This window comes from Microchirus variegatus, assembly GCF_963457635.1.
Source record: "Microchirus variegatus genome assembly, chromosome: 17".
NCBI lineage: Eukaryota > Metazoa > Chordata > Actinopteri > Pleuronectiformes > Soleidae > Microchirus > Microchirus variegatus.
The window spans coordinates 12,555,087-12,581,720 of record NC_139818.1 but is presented as its reverse complement, the minus strand read 5'-3'; the positions used below and the strand labels follow the sequence as shown (position 1 = coordinate 12,581,720).

General features: G+C 41.0%; 2 protein-coding genes across 2 annotated transcripts in view; one reads left to right on the top strand and one right to left on the bottom strand.

Annotated features, from left to right (window-relative positions):
• Positions 1-2,569: 2,569 nt before the first annotated feature.
• cpxm2 (carboxypeptidase X (M14 family), member 2) overlaps positions 2,570-26,634 on the top strand; it is a 30,641-nt gene continuing 6,576 nt past the window's right edge. The window contains exons 1-10 of the mRNA XM_083904113.1: positions 2,570-3,203; positions 5,904-5,996; positions 11,406-11,515; positions 14,279-14,418; positions 19,506-19,590; positions 20,932-21,082; positions 22,384-22,472; positions 24,464-24,587; positions 24,721-24,917; positions 25,953-26,132. Coding sequence (XP_083760239.1) covers positions 2,930-3,203; positions 5,904-5,996; positions 11,406-11,515; positions 14,279-14,418; positions 19,506-19,590; positions 20,932-21,082; positions 22,384-22,472; positions 24,464-24,587; positions 24,721-24,917; positions 25,953-26,132 — 1,443 coding nt within the window. The 5' untranslated portion in view covers positions 2,570-2,929. The remainder of the gene's footprint in view (positions 3,204-5,903; positions 5,997-11,405; positions 11,516-14,278; positions 14,419-19,505; positions 19,591-20,931; positions 21,083-22,383; positions 22,473-24,463; positions 24,588-24,720; positions 24,918-25,952; positions 26,133-26,634) is intronic.
• The window catches only part of LOC310938962 (G-protein coupled receptor 26-like), a gene marked incomplete at its 5' end in the record, with an annotated part of 29,418 nt that continues 23,159 nt past the window's right edge, over positions 20,376-26,634 (bottom strand). Inside the window, one exon of the mRNA XM_083903616.1 lies at positions 20,376-21,126. The remainder of the gene's footprint in view (positions 21,127-26,634) is intronic.

Below are 26,634 nucleotides of genomic sequence, written 5' to 3'. Positions count from 1 at the left end.
ACCATTATACATCATTCTTTAACACCCTCACATGCTGTATCTCCAGTCAGACCCCTTTCTTAATCAATTACTGGGCCCCAACCTGCAACCAGCAGCAGAGAGGAACGACCACTGAGCCTCTGACCCGTCACTCTGAGCGCTGACGCCCAATTAATGAGAATTCAGTCGGGGTTTTTCTCCCCATAAGAGATTATGGAAAGAGACAGGAGCCATCACTCAGCTACCTTGGGTGTTCTTCGCTGAGAAAGACAGCTATTGTCACAACATGTCTGCCTCGAGCTGCTCTGTTCCACAGCCTGATAAGCAGCTGCTTGATGTCCTTTGCTTCAGACTGAAACAGGTATTTTAAGGCAGACATTGTGGTTATTTCACGCAACAGGTCTCAGAAACGATGACAAGCTTTTAATAAATGCGGACTGTTTCTCAGTAACTTTTACATTGTGTTGAAGATTGTGTGTTGGCAAAGAATCAGTGAGTTTACTATCTGTGGTCTTTTCTCACTATTAGCAGTTTTATGATTTGGTTTCAATTCGAAAGTTCAACATTCAACATTGTCTGTGCTGCAAAAAGCAACCTTGAGCAATTCTGCAGCTATTCTTATGATTCTCCAAATAATCATGCTGGGAAATTTAATGTTGAATTCAGAGGTGTCATGAACATGATGTTGTTATATACTGCAAATTCCTAGAGTGCTGTGGGGACACTGCTGGTGTTTTATTATTATTATTATAATAGATTCCTCATACCTCATCCGTTCAATTGATGCGCAATTAAAGATCCAATGTGGAGGAATTAGTGACATCTAATGGTGAGACAGCAGTGACACATTTTTGAGGACCCCTCAAAAAACGAGGTCCACATCAAAACATGAAAAACATTGAGGCCTTTGCCTCAAATTGCACAATAAAATCTGGTTCTAACAAGACTTTAAAGGTGCATTATGTAATAAATCTAAATCAACTGGCCATAAAATCCTCCTAATATGTCACAGAGACTCAGGAATAATGTTCATATAACAAACTGAACTCACCAACAACAACAGTACAGCCAAAATATTTGCATTAAAATTTTTTTTTGCAGACTGCCAATCATGTTTATGTTTTTAATTTCATGTTTTGGCATGTGGTGCCACCTACTGCCATCTACCAATCATTGCAATTAGTAGAGTCTCAGTTGCCGAGCAACCACGGGTTGCCAGTTACATCTGAAAACGAAACCTTTTTTTTTTATTTGAATGTAGTAACCGTTTTTTGCCACATTCTTACATATGGCACCTTTAAACCACATAACCTAACCACTAACCCTAGTGGTTAGGTTATGTGTGAACAGTGAACGCCTGCTGACAAAAGACTGTGCCAGCTGAGCATGGAATATTCCAGCCTGGAGCTGTCCACCCACTCCACATCCTGTTCTCCTGTGATACACTCCAGCCTCAGACAGCTTTTGCCTCCATTCATACGGTCCCTGACTCCCAGGTGTTAAGTCTTATTTCCGTGCAGCCTTTTTTGCTCTTGCTCTACATACAGTACAATGTCCATCCACATGAATTGTGAGGAATGAACCAACGCGTTTAAATTGGGCAGCGTGCTGTAAGGGCACCAGGCTTGTTAAAGGGTCATTATCTTTGCCTTAGTTTGCCTTGCCTCAGGTTGATAAAATGTCAAAAGCTGTTGTTATGAGTTGTGTGAACGATCCCTGGAATCACTTCTCCCTATGACTAAATCTTAGGAGCCCAGGGCGGGTCATTTCTCAGCTAAGCTATAAATCTAAATGCCTGTGAAATGCCAGGGATGCTTGTGATTAAACCGTTTTCCTGTTTTTAAGTATTTAACCAAAGGAGAAAAAAAAAAGCTGAAAAATATGGTTTTAATCAGGAGTTTGATTCCTGGCTTGGGGAAGTAAGACTCCATCAACTGCTCTGGGTCATGTTTGTGTGTGTGTGTGTGTATGTGGGAGTAAAGGAGAGAAAGAACTTCTTGAGGACAGGCGGCACTGATGTGATGTGCCGTGACACACAGGGTAAAGCTTCCGTGTGTTGGAACACGTCTGGATGCTCCACAGAGAGTTTGTTCAGTCGGATTTCTGCCCACTTGTTAATGTGTAAATTAGGACTAAGTCCACACAGGTCTTGGCTGAAACACAAGCACAACCTCAGCTTGGAAATGAGCAACAAGTTAATTACCTTCAGCAGTGAGGGGACATCATGTGGCGTCAGCTGACGTTGAGTGCAATAACAGACTCTTTCTAACAGCTGTGATGCACTGCCCTGGCTGATAATGGCAAAATCACTGCTCCTGTTTCTTCAGGAAGGTATATTCTGTGCCAATCTGGACTTCAAACACACACCCAAACAGTAGATGGACAGGAAAGCTCGCCTCTGCTTCTCTTTTGGACTGGTTAGCTGATTAAATCCCAGAGTGGAGAGGAAACTTTTCCCTCTGTCAAAGCAGCGCCTGCCCCAGACAAAGTGGGAGGAGATGGAGATGAAAGCAGATACTCCATATGTCAATGCATGTTGAGATTTCTATCCCTATTTCACTTCTACCCACATCAGTGAAATGACTGAAAAGAGAGGACTGGATTAAATCTAAACAAGAATAAGAAAAACATTATTTTTTAGTCCTCTGCCAGCATCTAAGGACAGATCCACACAGTCTGTCTCCCTGCCTCTACCTTCTCTGCTCTCTCTCATCTTCTTCACTTCTCCCTCCCTCACTCCATTTTTCCCAGGCTGAGGCGTCCATGGACCCTCTGGCTCCGCTGCTTTCGTCAGTAACTTGGATCGCTCTGAGAACTTTGTGAACTCCCCGTGTTTGAGTTGGAAGGGAGAGGAAGCTGAGCAGTTGATGGGACAAAGCCCGGCAGCAGTGGCAGGCTCCTCTGGAGACGGCATCAGGACTCTCAGCTGGAGATAATCACCCCCGGGGTCATGACAAGACAGCACCGCAGCCTCCTGACCCCCCTGGCTCTGCTAGGACTCCTCGTGGGGTTTGTGGACCTCAGTCGTGGTGAGGATGAGGATTACTACATGCAGGAGTTGCTGACGAGAGAACAGTACAACCAGGTTCAATTCCTGGAGAAGCCAGTGGACTCGACACCTGAAAGATATGAGCACCAAAGCCAAAACCCTGACAAGAAGGTGCCCAAGGGAAGGGAAGACAGCAGCAGGCAGACAGATCAAACCACAGCTAATGCCAAATCAGGTAAAATAATTGCCCTCTGTTAAGACAGTTTGCATTTTCAGCTGTAAAAATATATATTATTTGTGCTTTACAGCTCATTCAAACAAACAATCTTACCTGTGACAATGCAATCAAAAAAGTAGAACTAACTCAAATGAAACACCTACATAATCAATAACCTGACTGCGGAGACTTTTGGGACGCGCTTCAAAACTTAATTTGCAACTTTGGAAACTCTGAGTCAAAGCAGCCACTAGATGACAGTGTGTGGCTAATAATTTAGTCTTTTTAAGGAAGCATTGTTTAGTCAATAAAAGAAACATGATTCTTCAAAGAACTCGCACCTTATTGTTGTTCAAAAAGCCACCGTTAAATTGCAGTCTGTCTCTCTCGGCGTGTCTAATGTTCCCCAGGACACATTCAAATGTAAAATATGAGGCAAGTGATTGAACCTCTGTGTGCTGTGGGACTTCAGAGGAGCAGCTGCCTTCAATTCACGTGGAAAAAAAACACACAAAACAAACAAAACATGGCCTCCTCAGGTAGTCCTCCCCCTCATCTTCCTCACTCCCCCACGTGCATACATCAGAGCCATTTTTCCATGTTATATAGCTTCTGTACCGTAACAGCCTCGTGCACATCAGAGGTCAGGACTGAATTACACGTCGGAGCCAGAACACATGTGAAATCCACATTTTTTTCCCCCACAGCAGTGAGAACTGGCAGTGCTGTCCTGTTATAGCACATGTAGAAAAATACAGCTGAAGGCTTTCTCTCTCCCTCTTTCTCTTTCTCTCTCTCAGCACATGCAGTAGCAGGTTTGTAGGCATGTTTCAAATCCTGTCAGGTGATTGGAGGACGGTAACAGGCGTGAATGTTTCTGTTGGATGGCGGCAGGTACTGTAATTTTGAGCAGCTGTGTCGACAGTGACCTCACGTTTCGTGCATCTGGGTTTACACGTCTCCAAAGATATACCCACTGCAGGTTGTATGGACAAGGAGTATGACGAGGTTACAGAAATATGCAATACAGTGTCTTATATCCTTTTTTTCCCCCGAACAACCAAGGCAATCTGATTGAATTTCTTCAATTTGGAAATACGTCACAGTTCAAAGTTTTACTTTGCTCGTTTTTATGAACAAAAATACAATTAAAAAACGGTATATTTTATGACTTCTGCACAATAATTGCTACTTTATATCACATACACTTTGACTCAAAAAAACAAAAAAAACATTTTAAAGCCTGAATATGTCACCTATAAACACGCCCCCCCACGATGTCCATATAAGGAGTTGTGTACTATTCCCACAGCAAATTACTATGGGTGCACCTGCAGCACAGATCCGTGCCGCATGATCACTAAGGGTTAATGTTCTGCTGGAATGCAAATAGGTAATTTGCTCAGTCCTATGTTTACTGTGGTCGCTTTAAAATACGATAGATGTTTATCCATGAAGAAAGTTAGAAAGTTAAATTTAGTTGGGATTATGGACATATGCCCATAGCAATAGACTAACTTTCTTTTTTTTTACATGGTTTGAAATTATGTTTTTCAGTGAGGAAGCAACTCAACTTATATTGAATCATGAAAATAATAGGATCAGTGCTTCTTTATGTCTATAAGCATTTTCATTAATGTATGTAATGAGTGTACACAGTACTGCACAGAAGTCACACCACTAGCTTTGCTGTTTTTACGTCCGTCAAATTCTGCGATTATTGGCATTAGGAATGGAATGGTGTGACTGAAAGATGGTCTTATACATTCACTCATACGACATTTCATCCACTCGAGAGCCAGGGTCGTGATATTGTTCAAGTTTAACGGTAGGTTACACTGAATACTTGCCGCTTTAACCTGTAGAAGCTGTTTTTACATTTTTAAAATAGTTATTTTAAAACTACATGCGAGTTAGGATTAGCCCATGACCCTATCTCTGACCCTAACGCTCCCACTTCTACTGTGTTTAATGTTTTTTTTATTAACTCTAAAACCCCTAAAGCAGCTTGTATTTTGATTTTTAGAGATTTGTTTCTTCCAAAATATCCCCAAGTCCCCACATAAACCCGAGCCAACTTTTCGTTTATAACACTTTGGCATCAACATCGTGAGGATCATATCTGAGTGCTGTGTATCTCCGGTGTGTGCAGCGTGGTGCACATTGGTGAGGATTTAACCTGTTCCCCCGAATGAGACACGGATAAAGACTTTCAGATGTGAGAGGGATTGTTATCACATGGGGCCTATCCTGACCTGACACTCTGTCAAATAAAAAGCACACGCTTCACTTCTGTCTTCAGTCCTTGGAATGTGACCCTCTGCTGCATGCACATGGTATTTTCATGATTGATCTTAACCTTCAGGCCGCTATATCTTAAATATTATCGGTTTATTAAAGCTCTTACATGAGATTGCAAATTAAAATGCATCACTGGCCCACATGGCCACAGTGTGTGGGATATATCATGTAAGGAGCAGAAGAGTTAAATGTTTTCAGATTCCTGGCCTGCAGATAGTCTCTTGGTTCAGTCCCCAATCCTGAATCCATCCACATGTGTGGGACGGACTCCTGCCAGAGTTTCTTTCTCTTTCTCACTTTCCCTCTCTATAAGTATGAATCAGCAGGTTTAAACAGACATAAACGTTCACGACTACCCTTTAAAAAAGACAAAATTTAATGTTTCTCTTCCTGTAATATTGTAATTTCCTTCCTCAGCGAACAACAAAAAGGGGGATAAGAACAAAAAGAGCGCCCTGAAAACCCCAGATGGCATCTCAGACGGAGGAAAATACAACTCAATAAAAGATGGTGAGTAAGGAACAACAGGATCCTTTGCTTGTTATGTGAAATTCATGATCTCATAAAAATTCATCTTCCCTCCAATGTAATTTCTCTGCTTCCACAAGCTTCTATGATGAAAAAACAGAGGCATTTAAATGCTTTCAGAGATGATACATATTTTGGAGAGAGGGGAAGACTTCTCAAAAAGCATATTTTCCCTCAGAGGAAAAGTCTGGCAGCAAACGACGATACTCTCAGAAGTGGAGTTGTGCCACGCCACGCTGGTGTGTTTGCTCTTTGCGTTCAAGCACTGGGTTTGGTTTCCATGGATATGCTTGCTAAACTGAATCCAAGATGTCACTTTTCTGTCACATCTGATGACAGATTCAACTCATCTTGCTCAGAGTGTTTTGGGGGCAAAGTGCATGTAGTCAGACCTCAGATTTTCCGCCGCTCTAAAATTGGCAATATTGTCCATATAACACCTATTTGCTCAGTGTCAGACAATTCTAGCATAACAGGAAGCTGTATTTATGCTGCTGGGAGGGTAAGATTGGATGTGACGGCCAACTGTGAATTTATGTGTTTATACTGAGACTATTGTCAGGAACCTACCGAGACAGACAGAAAGGCTGCCATTTTACATTTAACACACCTGGAATGGGAGCAGAAACTTGGATATTCTTGCACATGGAAAATGAGAACTCCATGCTGACACGCCTGGCACATAGCACCGACTACCAAAATCATGTCTTCATGGCTGAAACTGTGATTCAGCACCAAACTGTTTTCCATATTTGTTTTCAGCATCTGCTGCTAGCAGCCGAGGTCCTCAAAAGTATAAAATAAAATCATACAAGGTCTATGCATCGAGCTGTTTTCACCAGCCTCCAAACTTCGCCTCCAAACTTTTAATTCTTCAGCCATTGTTCAAGATGTCGCAGAAGCTCACCGCCTGCCACATTTACACATTCACCAAAACAATAGGGAATTCATTAAATAGAGCTTTAAGAATAGCAGGGATCGTCAAAGCCTGATTCAGCAGATGTTTCAAGAGCCCATTCATTAGTCCCATCAGACGCAACAGAAATGTTCCCACTGAGATATGACAGCTCGTCACGTGTGCTCAGCCTCATCTACAGAGGCTGGGGTTTTGAAAGTCCGGTCTGTTAAAAGGTTGTGTCAGTTTGTGTTACTTTTTTTCTCGTGAATGAAAAGCTGATCTTACAATAAATAAAATGTAAATTCGTACTTGGTTTGATTTGACCGACAGTTTATTGTGGCCAACAGGGACCAACATCAAAACAGAACTCAATCAAACTAATGGGTCTGGATCGAGTGAGTAGGTTTCCAAAAATGTTGTCATTGCAGTGCCATAATTGTACATGGTTGATCAGAACATTTAAGGCAGTTTTCACAATTTGTCATTGTTTTGGACAAAGCTGTTCTTGGGGATCTTCTTAAGCCGTGTTTCCACTAAGTGGAAAGGTTCAGTACGGTATGTATTTTTTTGCGTTTCCATTTCTCATAGGAATACCAAAATAACCTGCCCCAACCATTCAAATCTACCCTGATTGGGTGACAGAAAAAAGTAACTTCAACGTTCACATTCTATTCTCGTACAAAGCTTGACGTCTTGTTGAGACAAACAGCCACAAACGTTGTGTTGTTATCTGTTGTGTCGCACTCGATGGCGTTGTTCGTTGTCATCACAATCCAATCTGTACCATGTTGGAAACACGGCTTTAGTCAAGGGCCCTGAATCAGAATTTTTAAAATGAGAATTTGTCATATGAAACTGGAGAAGATTAATCAATCCAACAAAGGTTGCATCGTCTTGTATTAATATTTTGAGTATATCAAAGCAGAGTGTACAGACTAGTGTTGTCACACACCTTCAGTATTTCAAATCCACTCCCAGATGTGAAATAACAATTTGAAATACATGACCTGTCTATACGCACACTTCCTGGCCCTCAGCAGTAACATGGCAAATGTTCTGGAAAGCAACATGAGTCCTTTACTGTCAACTATATCATTTGTATCAGACATTATTGTTGGATCCGGTTAATGTCTTTCTTCATGGATCCACTTGCAAAGGATAGCACTGAGATGGGGATGGTGATTTAGGGCTTTGGAACATGGCAGAAGCACGTCTATTTTTGTTTGATCCTTTGGGACGACTTCAAGGGTCTGGTATTTTGTGATTTCTGATTCCAAAAATGTAGCATCACATGTTTTATTGGTCCCAGTCCTACCAGTAGCTTTGCCTCTGGCTTGTCAATCAATTACAGGAGGAATTAAATTGGCCTTTAGCTATGTTTGCTTTATGCGCCAAATATTGCAACTTCTCTGTATCTCTTGTGATTGACAATCTTCAGCATCTCGGACACATCAGGCTGATGGAACACTTACAAAACACAAAGCCAACTACCTCTGTGGCTCAAAAATGCACTTAACTCATGCCAGCTTCTGGTGCATATCCTGTAGAAGCAAATGTCCGGATCTTAACGGGAATTCCTTTCGTCCTATTCTCTTCCTCTTCTCATTTGTGAAGGCTATGCTGGCTGTATGACAGAGACTTGTGAAGCTGCATGCACAAAAAAAGGCTGTTGCTTCATGGAAATTTTTACTTTAATCTCAACACTGTGGTCCAGGCAGGTCTGCTAACACCCAAGGAGCCAGCGGGCAACAGACATCTCACACGTCAACCTTGATTTGCCCATTTGGCCGTCACTAGGTGATATCCACCCCAGTGTAAAAGATGAGCCAATCTCATACAAAGAGCCCTATTTAGCGAACTCCATCTCAGTTACTGCAATCACTTAAAGACAGGCATTTGTTCAAATGAACCTGAAGCTCCCTCCAGCAGCAAATGAAATAACATTCTGAACTGACGTGCAGCTCTCTTTTGAAGACTGTAATTTTCTAAAATGGCCTCAAGTGCAGCCACGTGTTGAACCACTACTGTGGCATTAGTGGGTGTCACCGCATAATTGGCATGGTGAAGGAGTTAATTAGAAGATGGTTATTTATACTGATGACAGCTAATTGTCATCATCAGTCCTACCAGCAACCCTAGAGGTACGTGGCAAATTGCATTGTGGATTTATACAGTTAAGGCTGCACTGAGTCCAGTATCATCAGCTTTAGTAACAAACCTTATTTAAATAGGTGGCAGGGACTAATATGGTATAAGTATTAACCATTTACCATAATGATCAATCTTGTGAAAAAGGTGGCAACATAAGAGAAATCATCAAGTTTTTCTTGAAGAAAACTAATGCATACATGAAACAACTTCATCTATCTTTTCAACATGTGGGCCTTTTAACAGGAACCGTGACTTGGAACCTGCGAGCTGTGGTGATGGTGACATCGCTGAGCTCATGCACTAGTGTGCATGTTAAACTGTTTTTTTTGTATTTTATAATCAAACTGTCAGGTTTGTCTTTAAAGGTTCAGGGAAGTTTCAGTTCAGTCGAGAATTCTGCTTTGATTCTTATGGCTCTTGTTTTAAATCTGTCTCTCCACTAACATCAAAGTTAGATATGGTGCAGCGGAGAAATTTAAGGAGGAAAAAAAGCGGGCTTACAGTTTGGTGACAAGATGAGTGACAGGTCAAACATCCTCAATCTGGAACAAAAGAAGAGTATGATGAAATTGACAAAGACAAGTAGAGATGGTGATGAGACACAGGTACTCAAGAATCTTGACAATTACCTTTTCGTGTACTGTTTACACCTGTGTTTGAGCAAACATGAGACAAACTCATGTCCAATACAAGTCCACCCACACCTGCAACCATGCACTGATTGGATAATCCTACCTTTATGTCAGAAAAAAAGGTTAAAAAGTACAATATGTAGTCCCACTGAAATTCAATACTAAATGGAATTTCTCAAGGTCGGACTAACGATGGAAGGGAATTAGACTTTCCAGTTCAAATCCCGGGATGGGTCAAGGGCTGCCCACTGCTCCTGAGGTGGTTGTGTGTGTTCACTACTGGTGTGTAAAAAAATGGATAGGTTATAAATGCAAATTTAAATTTCATAACTACTGCATGTACAGTATACATTCAGTTGGAGTGTATCAAGTCGGCCTGGTCGCGACTTGGTGGTTTGTGCACGCTCCACAGCCCCACAAGCCAGTACACAGCACAGTTCAATAAGAATTAGAAGACAAAGCAATTTTTGCTAGAATATTTTCTCTTCACTGACAAGGAGACTGACTTTATGCTCTGCCAACTCAAAGAATTGAACACGTTCATGGATGATAGGAAGATTCAGAAAAGATCTCGGCGTGCTAACAACTAGCCAGCAGCTAAACTGGAAACCGTTTACTACTAACTGTAGTGGAAAGGGGGCATATTGTTGGAACAGTGGCAGACACTTAAATTTAATAAATCATTCCCACGCTACTGCTCTGATACCAGCACAACGATCGTAATCTAATTAAACGACATAGTCGAACTGCAGACTGTAGCTTAGCATAACTTTACATGGAAAAGTACTGACTGTGTCTATGCCTCAATACTTACTATGTCTACTTGTCTGTTAGATATTCAAAAGTACCATCATGGACATCATGGTGTTCTGAAGAAGACTTGAAACTATAGTGGCTGAGACGATTCGAAAACTGGCTCTTTTTCTCATAGACTTACATACAAATCCTTCTTTTTATATAGCTGCCCTGGTGGCCATTTAAGAGAATGCAAGTGTACAGGCACTTCCGTTTTGGCTTCACTGTCCAGACCCAAACACTATGTCCATATTAGTAATCCTACAGCCTATGGATAACTAATGTCTGAAGAATGAAACGTTCATCTTCATCAAACAGGCAGCCCATTATCCTATGACAGCTTAAAAAAAAAAAAAAAGCATTGCGTTTTTTTTCCGTTTCATCTTATGTTTTGTGAACTTGACAAATTTGTGGCTAATTTTCTCTCTTTCAGGATAACGACAGTGCTCAAGTCATTCCAGCATTCTAATCATGTAGTCATTGTGCAGTTAGATGGTGGTAGGAGGGGGGCCTCGCAAAATTACAAAGAAGGAAATGTTCATAGTGTAGAGTCATTAATCACCCATGAAGCTTGACACATTTAGAAATTCCGTTTATACATAAAAGTCTCCAGCACACTGTTAAATTCCATTTCCTCCATACAGACTCACCTGCGCTCAAAATATGTCTTGGTGTTTGTCACCCACTGCGTGTTGTTGTCAAAGGTAGGTTATTGTTATTATATAAAGTGCTTGCTGTTAGATGGTAGGTGCAGTTTTGTTTGCTCACTGTCTTTGCCTTTGAGTCATTTAGTCAAGCTTTTAGCAAATGCCTGAAGCCCTGACCCAGGATCTACAGTACATATAGCATGCAGAAAGTTATGCATCACATGATAAAATTACAATCACATGCCTTTGTGTCATTCCCATTACCCAGAATGCCCTCCTATGGGACTGGAGACGCTGAAGATTGATGATTTCCAGCTTCACGCTTCAAGTACGAAACGCTATGGCCTTGGTGCACACAGAGGTCGTCTTAACATTCAGGTATGTAACGTGTTGGAGGAGCTTGGGGAAGCTTTGCCGAAATGCTGGCACTTACATTATAATGCATGTATAATTACAGAAAGATGCTGGCTGCTGTTATATAGTTGATTATGGATGAAAGGTGGTCTAAATGTTCTCTTTTCTAGGTTTGACAACCACTTAAGGTGCGTTGCAATACAAATCTGCCATTCATTCACATACATATTCATACAGCACATCCAAAATACAGTATATGCACACTGAGCCGGGGATCAGAGTGCTGACCTTCTGGTTAGAGTAAGACCCTCTCTATCCCGCTATCTCACTTATTATTCCGTATTCCAGTTTCTCCAAAGCAAACTCAACAAAGTAAATCATAGTGTTGCGATCAATCCAGGGGCACACCCCCAAGCCCAATAAAAAGTATTGGCATCTAAGAAAAGGTATTTCCTGTTAGTGCAAGCTGTGCTTTGAAGGTATTTGCCCGTGCGCACAGTGAGCTTCATCTTCTGCAGGCCAACTGCACAGTTATTGAACCATTATACACACACATGCTCTTAATTCACTTAAGACAACCAGGCATTATGTTTCAAGGATTTGCTCTGTACTGCTGTGCACGTGTGTCAGCATGTGTGCCAGCAGCAACAGGGATAGTGTCCATTCTAGATGCATCAAAAGCAGTGACTGTTGTCTGTTGAATCAGGCCCGCAGCCACTAAAGTTTGTATATTTCCATCAACCGTCTTTATTTTTAGCTGGTCTAACGTTCCAGACACCAACAATGTTGGGAAAAATTATTTCACTTTCCTTTGATGTTCTGAGAGGCACACTGGCAGCGATATGTGGACAGAAATGAGTATATGTGTCACATTGTTTTCACATCTACACCTCGATCTGGACGGGCACCAAAATGTAATCACTTGTTCCGCAGCCAAACCTTCTGCCATTTTTCACTGGAATCTGTTTCACAACACATTCTTGAGATGCTCTGCGACAATAGCCAACAGAAAAAGTGGAATATAAAACAGACCCTATTATTTTATAAACCCACACATTTTCATTTAAGGGATTTAGTTCATGGCAGCTAAAAACTTGGAACATTTGTTCTTGTTGAAAATCAGTGAAAGTACAGCCGTCTTTAGTCTACACATCCTTAAGCCCATGGTACAGTATACTGTACTTCTGTGCACATGGCGCGCACGCCGTGGTATACGTGAGGTCAGGTTACTGTAGTATCCCACCTCACCATCGGGTGGCAGTACAAATTTGGATGCAGGTAATAGGACACATTCCTACCAAAGAAGAATGGTGCATTTCCTCTGGCTTGCCTCGACTCGGGACGGTTAAGTTGCCTTTCCGCTGGTACCAGGTACTTTTTTGTTAGTACCTGCTCTGGTGAGGTTTCAAGCGATCTGAGTTGGTACTATGCGTGACGTCTTCAGACTGCTGGCCACTGATTGGTCAGAGCGTCGTCATAGAAAGAGACGTCCGACACCAGAATCAAGCCGAACAATGACACAGCTCCATCGGATATGTCTGGTTCTAGCGGCTCAGAGTCACGCGCTGTGCGCAGAAGTATACCAGGGCCTTCTTCTTTGGGACAGACCCTTATACCCAACACATGCATAAGAATTACTTTAAATATTAATATAGATAACTATTCCATCCCAGTTTCAATTTTAATCCACATAATGCACCTTTATTTAATTTTTTTCTTTGAGGTGGTAATAAGTAAACGCTGATGTGTTCTGTTCTTTTATGTGGCGATTTTGAAAATGACTCTGTGGAATAATGAGGAATAATAGGAGACGTGCAGTTCAAAGAGACTTGACACTTAGGATAAAGAGGCCGTCGTATCGTCGCAGTGTTTAAGTTCGGGTGAGGAGGGTGAACGACGCTAACGTCTGTCAGCATACAGACTGTGTGATGCCGTTAGCACAGCTTGCTCAGAGCCAACAATGTCAGTGGATCTAGCATAGGATTTATGGATTTAACGTAATATTGTAAGTTTAACATTTTCACTAAAGCGTGCACTAAAACTAAAATCCAAGAAGGCTTGGATTTAGATATACAGATGTGGCCTGTGTTCATGATAATTACTGATACTTTTACATGAGACTGAAACAGTGGTTTCAATTTAAATGATCTACGTCTTTTGTTTATATTTAAAGGTGCCATATGTAAGAATGTGGCCAAAAACGGTTACTACATTCAAATTCAAAATACAGAGGTCTTTTAGGTTACACTTTTTGACGTAACTGGCAACCCGCGGTTGCTCGGCAGCTGAGACTCTACTGACTGCAATGATTGGTAGACGGCGGTAGGTGGCGCCACGTGCCAAAACATGATTTCAAAACATAAACATGATTTGCAGTCTGCAAAATATTTTTTTTAATGCTAATAGTTTGGCTGTACTGTTGTTGTTGGTGAGTTCAGTATGTGATGTGATATGTGACATTATTCCTGAGTCTCTGTGACATATTAAGAGGATTTTATGGCCAGTTGCTTTAGATTTATTACATAATGCACCTTTAAAAGCTATGTACTACAGATTTAAGTAATGTCTTCATCGAGGCAGAGGAGACACATTTATCCATCTGAGATGATTCTTATCTTTGCTGCTTTGCTTGTTAGAGTTCAATAGTGTACATTAGGCTTTAAGGCCCTATCAGTCAGTGTGTTGCACCATGCATAGGCGGTGTGTGCGTCTGTGTGTGAGAGAGAGAGAGTCAGCATGTACATCTGGAATAAAATTGTGCTCCACATGCCTGTTTCTGACCCGCAGGCAGGCCTTTATGAGGATGACCTCTATGACGGGGCCTGGTGTGCAGGGAGAAATGACCCACTGCAGTGGTTCGAAGTGGACGCCAGGAGGCTGACCAAGTTCACGGGGGTCATCACACAAGGCAGGAGCTCCCTCTGGTCGTGAGTAGGAACCACGCAGACATGCACGGAGAGTTGCAGATGGTCGCACAGCGAGAATGGGGATTTTTTTCTTTCTTGCTCGAGCGAACTTGAAAGGCTAAATGTGGGGGACAGGTTTTCCCAAGCTGCATTAAATTGTAGTGATGTCTGTCTTGGTCATGGGCAAACATATGTTTGTTTTGTTTATGAAAAAGTATAAATAAGAAGTCCTTTTTTTCTTTTTTTCTTTTTTAATGTTTTCAAAGTTTCATGAAGACATCGTCTTCCCATGTAGCCGAGGTGGGGCAGAGCAAATAGGGCAATATTTTTAGTCCCTTTAACCCTTGGTAAATTGCTGTGGGAATAATACACAACGCCTTATATGGACATCCTGGGTGCGTGTATTATAATAGATAACATAAATACATATATACATATTCATTCTAATGTGCTGATGAGTTAAAGTTATGGTTCCTTTTATATCATATCCTCACTTTTTTTAATAGCGATATAAAAGTCGCAATAACTTTGCCGAGTACACAAGATTTAGCTACGTATTTCCAAATTAAATCCAACTTTAAAAGGTTTCAGTACTTTTTGCTCAGGTGTGTTTATATATTTGGTGAAAATTACCATTTATTTTTGATCAGATTGTCTAGGTTGTGCTTTAAAAAAAAGGATATGTATACTGTATTTTTTAACATGGAAAAAAGCAGCCAAAAAAGCTCCGTGTTCTAAGGGTTAAATGTTTACAGGTGACTTACATTTGTAAAGGAAAAACTGAACTATTTTCACAGAAATGGACTGGGCGGCTGTCGTTTTCATTAGTGACATACTCAGAACAGCGGTCGGTCGTGTCAGGTTAGATGTTTCCATTTTCAGGGGCCGTGACTGTCTGTACAAAATGTCACGGCCATCCATCCAATTTCAGATGAAGTCAGTCTCGATCAAAGCAACATTGAATCACGCTGAATAACAGAAGAGTTTTACAATGACTATGTTATATGGAAACTAAAAGCATCCCAGGCGGCTATCATTGTTCCAAAATCTCCGAAAGAAACTTGGATTTTCTTTTCACCTTTTACCTCTACAATCATAAACAACACGAGCTCTCCGATGTCGTCTAAGTAGCGTTGGAACCTTCATGGGTGTTTGCCCTTTTCACAAGACTTTTCTGATCCCCTCACTGTGGGATTAAGGGTGTATTGATTTGGAACTCAGTCTCATTCTTTCATCTCTCTTAAAAGGTCACAGCATTGTTGAAATAACACTTGAATTTTTTTTTTTTTTTTTTTTGCTCAATTCTAAGCTTTTTTATTACACTCATATGAAGGCAAAATGGAGATATGACACTCAGGGATTATTTTTAAAATGTCTGATTTTATCCGCTTTTTCACATTGGCTACACACATTTTTATTCTAAACTTGGAAACCGCCTACACATTCCTGTCTCTTCAGTCTGTACGCCACTGTTAATACTGTTTGTATTGTATTGTAAAAGATTATTAACATCCAGCACCAATGATTTACAACAAGTCACATGAGTGAAGAATCATTCCGTCCAATTATTGACTGTTTTAGTTTGTAAACTACAAAAGATAAAAGAGAGGGAGCTTATTTTGACCCATTATTATCAAAGAGACTGTGGTAATTATGAATTAAGAAGGACAGCTGTTGTTACACGGCCAACATGTAATGATGACCTTTTCTTGATTTAATTGCATTTTCATTTTTGTAACCACAGCAACAAAGGTCATCTATAGAGCTTTGTTTTTATACTGGAATCCACTTTTGAACATGGCAAACACCTGTGACCCAATTTTACAACATAAGTGTGATTGTAGTGGACTAAACCAGTGGATATCAAAACTTTCACCTTTCAAGTACCACCTGAGAAAATAAGCTTGAGCTTTACTATTATGATTATCGCTCATGTTAATGGTGCATTATGTAATAAATCTAAAGCAACTGGCCATAAAATCCTCCTAATATGTCACAGAGACTCAGGAATAATGTTCATATAACAAACTGAACTCACCAACAACAACAGTACAGACAAAATATTCACATTGAAAAAAATATGTTTATGTTTTGGCATGATGTGGCGCCACCTACCGCCATCTACCAATCATTGCAGTCAATAGAGTCTCAGCTGCCGAGCAACCATGGGTTGCCAGTTACGTCGGAGCTACAATGGCGGAGAAAAAACGAAACCTAAACGACCTCTGTATTTTGAATTTGAGTGTAGTGACTGTTTTTGGCCACATTCTTACATATGGCGCCTTTAAAATACAGTGGTATAAAATAGGTCGAGCAAAGACAGCTATGGACTATTCACAGGAGGCACATTAAAGGGTTATGTATTCATGTATTATTTATCCTCCTCTTCCTCACATATACTTCACACACTGGTATAGTGAAATTAGAAGTACCACTAGAGGTAACTTGCGTGCCACTGGTGGTACACATACCACAGTTTGAGAACTATGGACCTAAACCTAAAATTATTGACGTAGTATTTTGATTGAGAACAGCTCCATAAATTAAGTTATCTTCACAATTGTATTTATCCATCCATCCATCCATTATCTACCGCTTTTTCCTCCACCAGAGGGTCGCGGGGGCCTGGACTGTTCACAAATGTATTTATGCCCATCAAATATTTGAACTATGGAAATATTTTATACTGTAGGTACAGCGTAAAGGTCCAGTCTGTAACATTTAGGACATATATAATACTTTTAAAATTAAAAAAAATAGTGTGTGCCTTTTAACTGCACTTTCGTCAAGACCCTTTGGTCAAACTGAAGCATTTTTTTTTTTATGTTTTGAAGTTGAAGATTAGTACACAAACAAAGAGGGATGACATTCCTTCTGGAATACAAAGGCCACTGGGAAAGACAGCAGTGAACCGAGGAGTTCTCTATTTCCTACAATCTGCAATCCTTTAAGAGTTGTTTAATCCAACTGGCCAAAGATGTGATTGCGTTTCGAAATCAAAATGAGGCAGTGAATGAATTACTTCTCAACCCTGCAATTAAATCTGATAAAAAAAATCACTTCGAAAGGCTTCTTCCACCACCATATGATATGTTGTAGATTACTATGCAGCCAGCAGGTTACAGTTCACTGAATTAAGTGATTGTAGAAAGTGTAGAAAGGTAAAATTGGAAAAAACAACAACATTATTTTACCATTAGAATGTGTCATCTTTTAATCTGCTTCTCTATTCACCAAGAAAGCCAACAACCTATTCTGTTCACATTTTCCCCTCCTCTGACTTTGCTCCGCAATAATATTTGACAACTTTTGGCCTCTGTTCTTCTTAATTGGGAAGGGTGGCGCGGACGTCAGGAAACTGCAGCATAGTTGGAGAGCACGGGGAGACACTTTATCAGGCTGGGTTTTGTGATTTCCCCCCACAAGGCCAGCACGTTCTGAGGGCATAGAAGACACTGATTCCTGAGACAGGGTTTCTCCACAATTAGATCTGTAGGGCATGTAGCTGTCTGTTGCTGCCAACTCATGGGCTTCTTTCTCTAACAGTGCTTTAATTAGCAGAACTGGGAATTCTTACCAGGCTGCACCGGCTTAGCTCTGATGTCTTTATCCAGGACGATGGGAGTCCCTGCCAGCCTACATGCTGCACACTGAGGGGAGAGCTCTGTGTGGCACATGGGACGATAAGTTATTGGTTAACTCTTTTTACAGAGACGTGTAAAAAAAACACAAAAACAAATTGTCCTGCTGTGAAGTTTCACCTCTGTGCTGGGTTTGCTATAATCATTTTACAAACCAAACGTGTAGGTCGTGAATGGAGGAATGCAGCAGCGTGTTTCCATTTATTTATTTTTTTTAAGGTATCTTGTAGACTTTGTAATTCAAAGCAGCAAACACCAAGTCTGCACCAGCTGTTGTTGTTGTTGTTGTTGTGAAACTATTGTTGCAAGGGGATTTTACATTTTTGAAATACCACTTAGCAATGCTAGTTCTACTGACTATAGTAATGGTAACTATTCATAAGATGTTCTGATTATTACCTGGATTGATCTGTTAAACATGCTATGCTATGGTTACTCAGTTATGTCATTAGCGGTATATAATTCTCTATGTTTCTAAAACCCTAAAAAATATTTTTGTATATGTTTGTAGGTCAGAACTGTGTTGTCTCATACCAATAATGTAACTTTGGTTGAAGTTAAAGGCGCCATATGTAAGAATTAGGCCAACAACGGTCACTACGCTCAAGTTCAAAATACCGAGGTCTTTTGAGGTTTCGTTTTCTCCGCCGTTGTAGCTCAGACGTAACTGGCAACCCGTGTTTGCTCGTCAGCTGAGACTCTACTCACTGCAGTGATTGGTAGACGGCGGTAGGTGGCGCCACATGCCGGTCTGCAAAATATTTTTTTTAATGCAAATATTTTGGCTGTACTGTTGTTGTATATATTAAGAGGGTTTTATAGCCAGTTGCTTTAGATTTATTACATAATGCACCTTTAAGGCAGATTTAAGTTCCTGAAACCTTGGTGTTTGGTTAAACAGGAGAAGTGATGGACACATGGAAAGGCAAGGACAGAAGATTAGAATTACTAAAACACAACAATATGGATTGAAAAAGGTTTAACTGTGATGTAAAGCTCAAAGTATTTGTTATAAACGGGCTAAAGCGCAACCAAAATGGGTGATTTTTTTTTTTTTACTCTTTGAAATCCATCTGGATTTTTGTTTTGCACTTCAAGCCTTCATCTTTTAAAAAAAACAAAAATGCTGTACGATTTGAATAGACGTTAAGATGTTTTCAATGTTGATGAAAAATGAAGATAAGAGAGTGTATTTCCCAAAATCTTGAATGAGACTTGATTAAAAATGGCAGCTCAGTCTGATTATCAGACTAAAGTTTCAAAATCAACACTGGACCGAAGTTAGAAAACAAAGTAATCTGTGACAAACCTCAGTTTAAAGTGATAAGTTGCCTCTTTTCCAATTTTACTATTTTTAAATCAACTCTAACTCTGTATCACCCCGGTTCTCCATCTGCAGTGAATTCAGCTTGACAAGAGAGTTCTTTCCTTTCACTCACCCCATTGCTTTTCTTCTAATGCTGACAGAAGTGACTGGGTGACCTCGTACAAGGTCATGGTGAGCAACGACAGTCACACCTGGATAACACTGAAGAACGGCTCAGGAGACTTGGTGAGTAACAACCATGACATTTAGAATCTAATATCCTGTGACAGACAACATCTGCACACTGCTGATCTCAACGTGAAGTGTTCGAGATTGAGCAATATCATCGTTTTCCTCTGCGTGAAACGCTTCATAAGCAGTGTTGTTTTGTGTTTCCCGCACTGACTGAACGGATGCAGACGGACAAATTTAATTCCGTCTTTAGAGCAATTACAGTGAAAGCTGTGGAGTCCTGCTCGGTTCCAACGCTTAATGAGCTGAGTGGGAACATTAGCAAATACCACTAATTCTCAAACAGATGGGAACCTCATCCTGGCTATTTGTCTGATTTGCGTCTCCATTCTTCTTCGGCACATGAAGCCAATAACTGCATATAAACCAAGCAGAGTTCTACCTCAAAAACAACACACACCAACTGATTACGGATGTAAATGTAACGATATCACCAATGAACATAGTACAGCTCTGATTAGGTTAATTTGTTGTTGTTTTTTTGGAGGAAAATCTCATCTTCGCTGCTGCCGACTGCTGTTCACGTCCTCACAAATGAGATTTCGGCGTAACTGTAGACTCCCTTGGCTGGTTGATGTCATCAATGTGGGAGATAAGGCTCCTACAGCAATCTAGCAGTCTCGGTTACAAACTTGCTGCTCCACCTTTGAAGCAGAGATTACCTAAAATAAACTCCTAATGGAATCATAGTGTAATGACTCTTGACAGGTGCATGGATATTTATTTATATCTGGGTTATGTCGATCGAATTATGAAGATTGAATTTGTCCTGTGCTCACTCCAATATCTGCTATATGTATATCTATTATGTTAATACAGTATATTATATATATCTTTAACATACATATCATACCAAGTTTGAAAGATTTTTAGAGACACATTCAATTACAATTAGCATTCAAGGCTACGTTTAGCCAAGGGCATTATACAAATACAACTGATTATGGTCGTCCACAAGAACAACAATTTTGTACGAATCCTCCCAACTGCCACATACACATGGCAATGGCAAGAACAAACTTTGATTGGCTCGCATATCAACCTCTGACGCACAGAATGTGAGGCAACAGACCCACAATGCAGTGCAGCAACACTTGACACCGCACTAGAGACGCCATCACTGGGTACATGTGAGCCAGCCATTTGATTTCACGATCCGCTGGGTACAGGAGACCCGACACGGTGGTTGGAAACCTCCATGCTTCCAGCTTGCATCAGTTTGATTTAAACTGCCATAAGACATAAACTAAGAAATGAAATAAAACAGCTTCAGACAAATGGGTTTAACAGTCCTGTTTGTTTTCACTGTTTGGCTGACTGTGTTTGCCTCAGTAGATCTTCAGCGCCAACAGGGAGAAGGAGATCCCAGTCCGGAACATCTTCCCAGCACCGGTGGTCGCCCGGTACATCCGAGTGAACCCTCGCTCTTGGTTTAACAGTGGAAACATCTGTATGAGAGTGGAGATCCTTGGCTGCCCTCTGCCAGGTGACCGGTTTGTATGGACAAAGCAGACACATGAAGAATTCCAGCTGAATGAATGAAAGAATGAAAAGAGCTTTTAGTTGAACACAGTGCCAGAACTTTGCTCACAAATCAACACAAGGTCACAATCTGAAAGGGCCATTACTTCTTAATGTATTTGATTATATGAAAAACGTGTTTAATGTGACAAAATAAAAATCAAAGTGGTTTTAAAATGAATTGGTTAGGGTTGGGGAAGGCTCATGGGTTTGGTTTAAATGTGTTACCGTCATCATGGGAACTATAATTAGAATTAAGCTCTATAACAACGTAAAATTATTATACTATACAGTCGCTCTAGATGGGCCAAAGTACCAAAGTATGTTACCAGAATATGACTTTGGTCGAAGTTGAAGTCACTTTTTTATAACATAACTTATGTTAAAAAAGTCCTAAAGTATATGTTATTTGCTGTACTTAAGTATCAAAAGTAATTTTCTGATATAAAACGTATTTAAGTTTTCGAGGTAAAAGTATTAAAAAAAGTAAGAAATAAGTATTGGGCCATGGCGGCTCAGTGGTAGAGCGAGTTGTCTTTCGACTGGAAGGTTATGGGTTAAATTCTAGGCTAATGTTGAAGCGTGTGAAAAACTGTTAACAGTTAAGCAGCTCATCAGGACGAGAAAAGCTCTATATAAATACAGACCATTAGCAACTCTTCTTCTTCTGATTTTATTTGGTAGTAACGAGTAACAAAGATAGTTAAGAGGAAATGTAGTGGAGGAAAAGCAAAGGTTGCTAGAAACATAAATAACCAAGTAAAATACAGACACGTGAACTTTGTACTTAAAGGCGCCATATGTAAGAATGTGGCCAAAAACGGTTACTGCACTCAAATTCAAAATACAGAGGTCTTTTAGGTTTCGTTCTCTCACTATTGCGATATTGTAGCTCAGACGTAACTGGCAACCCGTGGTTGCTTGGCAGCTGAGACTTTACTGACTGCAATGATTGGTAGACGGTGGTAGGTGGCGCCACATGCCAAAACACGATTTCAAAACATAAACATGATTTGCTGTCCGCATGAGTTCAGTATGGTATATGAACATTATTCCTGAGTCTCTGTGACATTATAGGAGGATTTTATGCTTTAGATTTATTACATAATGCACCTTTAAGTACAGTAACAAAGTATGTGTTCTTTGTTATTACAACACTGCTGTTGAGTGAGACCTGCACGGCATGTAAAGTCTAGTAATTGACTTCATCTGCCTTATTTCGCTCCTGATTATTAATAACTCTAAGCATTTTTGCTTTCTGCGCAGATCCAAATAATTACTACCGCAGACGCAATGAAGTCATAACGTCAGATGACTTGGACTTCAGACACCACAGCTACAAAGAGATGAGACAGGTGAGTGTTGCTGACAAGGAAACAACAGAGCTCAGCCTGCACCTCTTATAATAATAAGGTGGACAGCTGTATTTGTCACCGTGTGCAGTGTGACCAAGTGAGTGTACGAGTGCTGCCGAAAAAAACCTGTGCCAAACAGCCGACAGCTGGTGTCCTAACCTGCTGCTCTGGCCCACTGTGAGACTTTGCTCCAATTAAAATCTCGCCCCATATAGCTCATTGCGACACAGCGGTGTTTCTTTCTGCCGTGACAGTTTAAAACGCTAACCCCAGCATTATCAAAGTGAATTAAACGCACCCGGTTTTTTTTGTTACCAGCGAGGCTAATGCGTGTCAAGCGGGGTGTCCAGCCTCAATAGGCCTTCACAAAGAAAGCGCAGAGAGTATTTTTAAAACTCCTCTTCTAAAGCCTTTTTCACCCCTGACATTTCCTTTCTCCTCGCAGGCACCAGGTACCATATCTTTCTTGTGTCCACAGCAGTTTAAATAGTGCTGTGCTGGGACCTTAGAGTGGAAAAAGCCCATCGCGGCTTTTCAAATAAAGGACATGCCCCATGAGGGGAATGAGAAAGATTTCTCTCAAGGATTGTGCTTTTCATAGATCTCCACTGATTATAATGAAATAGCCTCGGGAATACTGATATTGCCTGTGCTTGGACTTTTGAACAGCATTATGAAGTAGAAATATTTCCCACTTTATTAAAGATGGCATATTACCTAACCTTGACATTTCCAGGAATAGAATAGAAAGAGGAGAATAATTTAAATAATTGCCCAAAATAATATTTGTTGTTGTTGTTACATACATAAGAATATAACATATTACACTATTTAAATGGTTTATGTAAAATTTAAGTACAACAGAATGCAGAGCAAACCGAATCATATAGAATAAGGAATAATCTAATTAAAAAGGGCTTACAAGAATGCCCTTTTCTAAAAAGGTAGTGGAATTGTATGGTAAAAGGCTTGTAGACAGCATGTTCAACATTGACTCTAAATACACTTCTGGTACATTTATCCAGGGAGCGTCGAGCCTTATTGAACTGCGAGCAATCTTTTGTCAAATGAACAAATCTAATGTTTGTGCGCTTGGTTAGAAGAGTCAAGATTCCACACAGACTTAATTAAAAGCCCATCACTCCTGTCTGGTTAATAGCTTCCCGCAGCAGCTGGGAGTGCGAGTAAACACAGATTTCTGCCATTAATGCAGTTGCTCTGCGCTCAACAGCTTGTTAGTCTCCCTCCTGTGTCTCTGCGTCTTCGCTCATGCACATATGAGCAAATGATAGTCGCGCTATTTTTAATCATCTTCTCTACAAGCCTGTCTCGGTAATTACCTAGACTGCAGCACATGAGCCCCCCCCCCCATCCTCACTTGCCAGACTGATATTAAACAAAGCCTTTGTCTCAGCACGCGTGACGCTATTTTTGAAATCACCAATAACAATGGCGATAATATGGTACTATTTGAGGATTCAAATTCCCAGCATTCAAAGTAGCAGTGTAAGAAAACTCAAAACCTATGAAAATGTGGCACAAGACAATGAATAGATTATGGTATTATTATTATTTTGCAGTTGAACAACATCAATTAACACCAGCCTCTTCCACAGTATATTTACTTTTACTTTCTACAAGTTCTACCTGGAACCATTTGGTTTTGAAAAACTATTTCCTGAATAAAGGGTTTTAAAAGGGTTCTTGGTGGAACCCTCCAAAAGGGTTCCAGGTGGAACCTTTATAAAAAGGTTCTACACCTGGAGCTAAATTGGGTTATCCTATGAAGACAAGCCGAAGAACCTTATATGGTTCTACTGAGCACTTTTATTTCTAAGAGTGTAGTACATGGTGGTTGATTCCAACTTTCCTTTATTCTGAACACTTCTCTTTCATACTGGACCATACTAGTGATGTGAAGACTTATGTTCAGCTGTCTTAGTTAAACCGTCCAGTTTAAAAGCTGATGCTTCATGATTTACCCTCCGCAGCTCATGAAGGTGGTAAATGAAATGTGCCCCAACGTCACCCGGATCTATAACATAGGAAAGAGCCAAACTGGCCTCAAGCTGTATGCTATCGAGATCTCTGACAATCCCGGAGAACATGAAGTTGGTAAGTTCTTGAAGTGACGGGACGTGATTGTTCTGCAATGAAAACAATGTCACACACATCACACTTTGCACAGTGTGAATCCTAATTTTCTTCCCGTCTCCTTCCCTTTCCGAAAAACAAACTAATCGAACAGGTGAACCCGAGTTTCGTTACACAGCAGGTTCCCATGGTAATGAGGTGTTGGGACGAGAGCTGCTTCTCCTGCTGATGCAGTTCATGTGCCTGGAGTATCTGTCTGGCAACCAGCGCATTCGTCACCTGGTGGAAGAGACCAGAATCCACCTGTTGCCATCTGTCAACCCCGATGGGTACGAGAGGGCCTTTGAAGTGGTAGGTCTGCCATTAGTGACCTCGTATCAGGCGCAGGCCTCTGGTGAAAATGTCACCGTATCTGTTTGGCAGCTCCTCTGCTGATGAGAACACGTGCGGTGCAGGTGCACACTAACCCTGACCCAAAACCAGCATAGACCAGCATAAATGCTGTTTTTTTTTCTGGCAGGGAGGAGTAAAAATAGTAAATAAATGTATAAATCTACCTTGCAATGTTGATTTATTGTAGTTAAAGCACTATCAATATGTTTGGACAGAGCTTGGTCAGTGCTCACCCTTTACACAGTCCATGCTTTCATGACATTTGCTGACCTAATCTGAACATGCACTGTGACAGTAAAGCCCAATTTATACTCCTGCATAAAGTGCTCTGCGTCGACAGAGAGCCTCTGCATCGTCTCTGGCTGCACAAACATTTTTTTAAGTGTCCGTCACTCCGTCAAGGGACAACAGAGACGGCAAGGGCTGCGATTGGTCCTCAAGACAGGCCGAGCTAATGCTGCTCTGTGCCGGTCACAGTGCGTATCGAGTCTGCAGAGGCGGAGCTGATCACCGCTGACAGCATCGCTGCCAAACTATAAATACGTCATATTTTAATCCAACCACCACATGTTTAGACACTAAATGGCTAATTTCTCACCATTTCTCACGGTAGCCAAAAGCACAACAGCCTTGCATAGTGACCCCTACTGATCGGGCGGGAAATGGCAGTGCGTATCCGTCACCACGACGGAGAAGTATGAAGGCTCGAGGGGTCTCCATGGTTACGCAGTCGGATAACGCATTACACAGTCGGAGAAGTATAATGTGGCCTTAATGGTGCAGCATACAACTTATTCCCGTGTACATCATTGTTAAAGAGATAGTTCTCAAATTATCATGTTTGTTTGTTGCTGATCATACAAATGACTATGTGTAATATAAGAGGGTCAGACTTGAGTTGACTTTCACGAACCCTGTGTATAAAACCATAATGAATATTGAACATTGTCACAAAGCAATTTTGTATGGAAATGTTAATTATATTTTATCCAGGGTTCGGAGCTGAGTGGTTGGTCTCTGGGTCGATGGAGCAGCGATGGAATAGACATACATCATAACTTCCCCGATCTCAACTCCATACTGTGGGAAGCCGAGGCCAAGAAATGGATCCCACGCAAAGTGTTCAACCACTACGTGCCCATCCCGGAGTGGTACCTGTCCTCAAATGCTTCAGTGAGTCTGAAAGTTTGAGTACAATTCAGTTCAAATGTTTGGATTCTGCGTCCCTGTCCATGTCCGCTGCCTCTTCCAGTTTAAGAGACAAATCTCAGAGCAGAGCACATCCGCTTGCTAAAAAGGGCATGGAAAAAAAAGCCATGTGCAATCTATTTTTGGGAGAAGTGGGCGCATTTGCCATTTGTGACGAAGAGGCTGTGAGCTGAAATATCCCCAGTGATCTATTTAAAGCTCCTCCTCACGAGTGTTTTGACGTTACCGAGAGCCCTGAGTGAGTCACATAGAGCCTCCAGAATAGCTGCTGCTGTTGTTGTTGCTGCTGCTGCTTGCAGAGCTGGGATCCCCCGTCTGTGCTCATGAAGCTGTGAAAACTGTCCACACCTGCCTCACTGAACAGCTCACTGCTTAGTGATCGTGAGGCTGGTTTAATTATCTGAGCCCCGTCAGCAGATGAATTTCCAGATTGTAAGACAGAAATACAAACGGAATAGTGGAATTG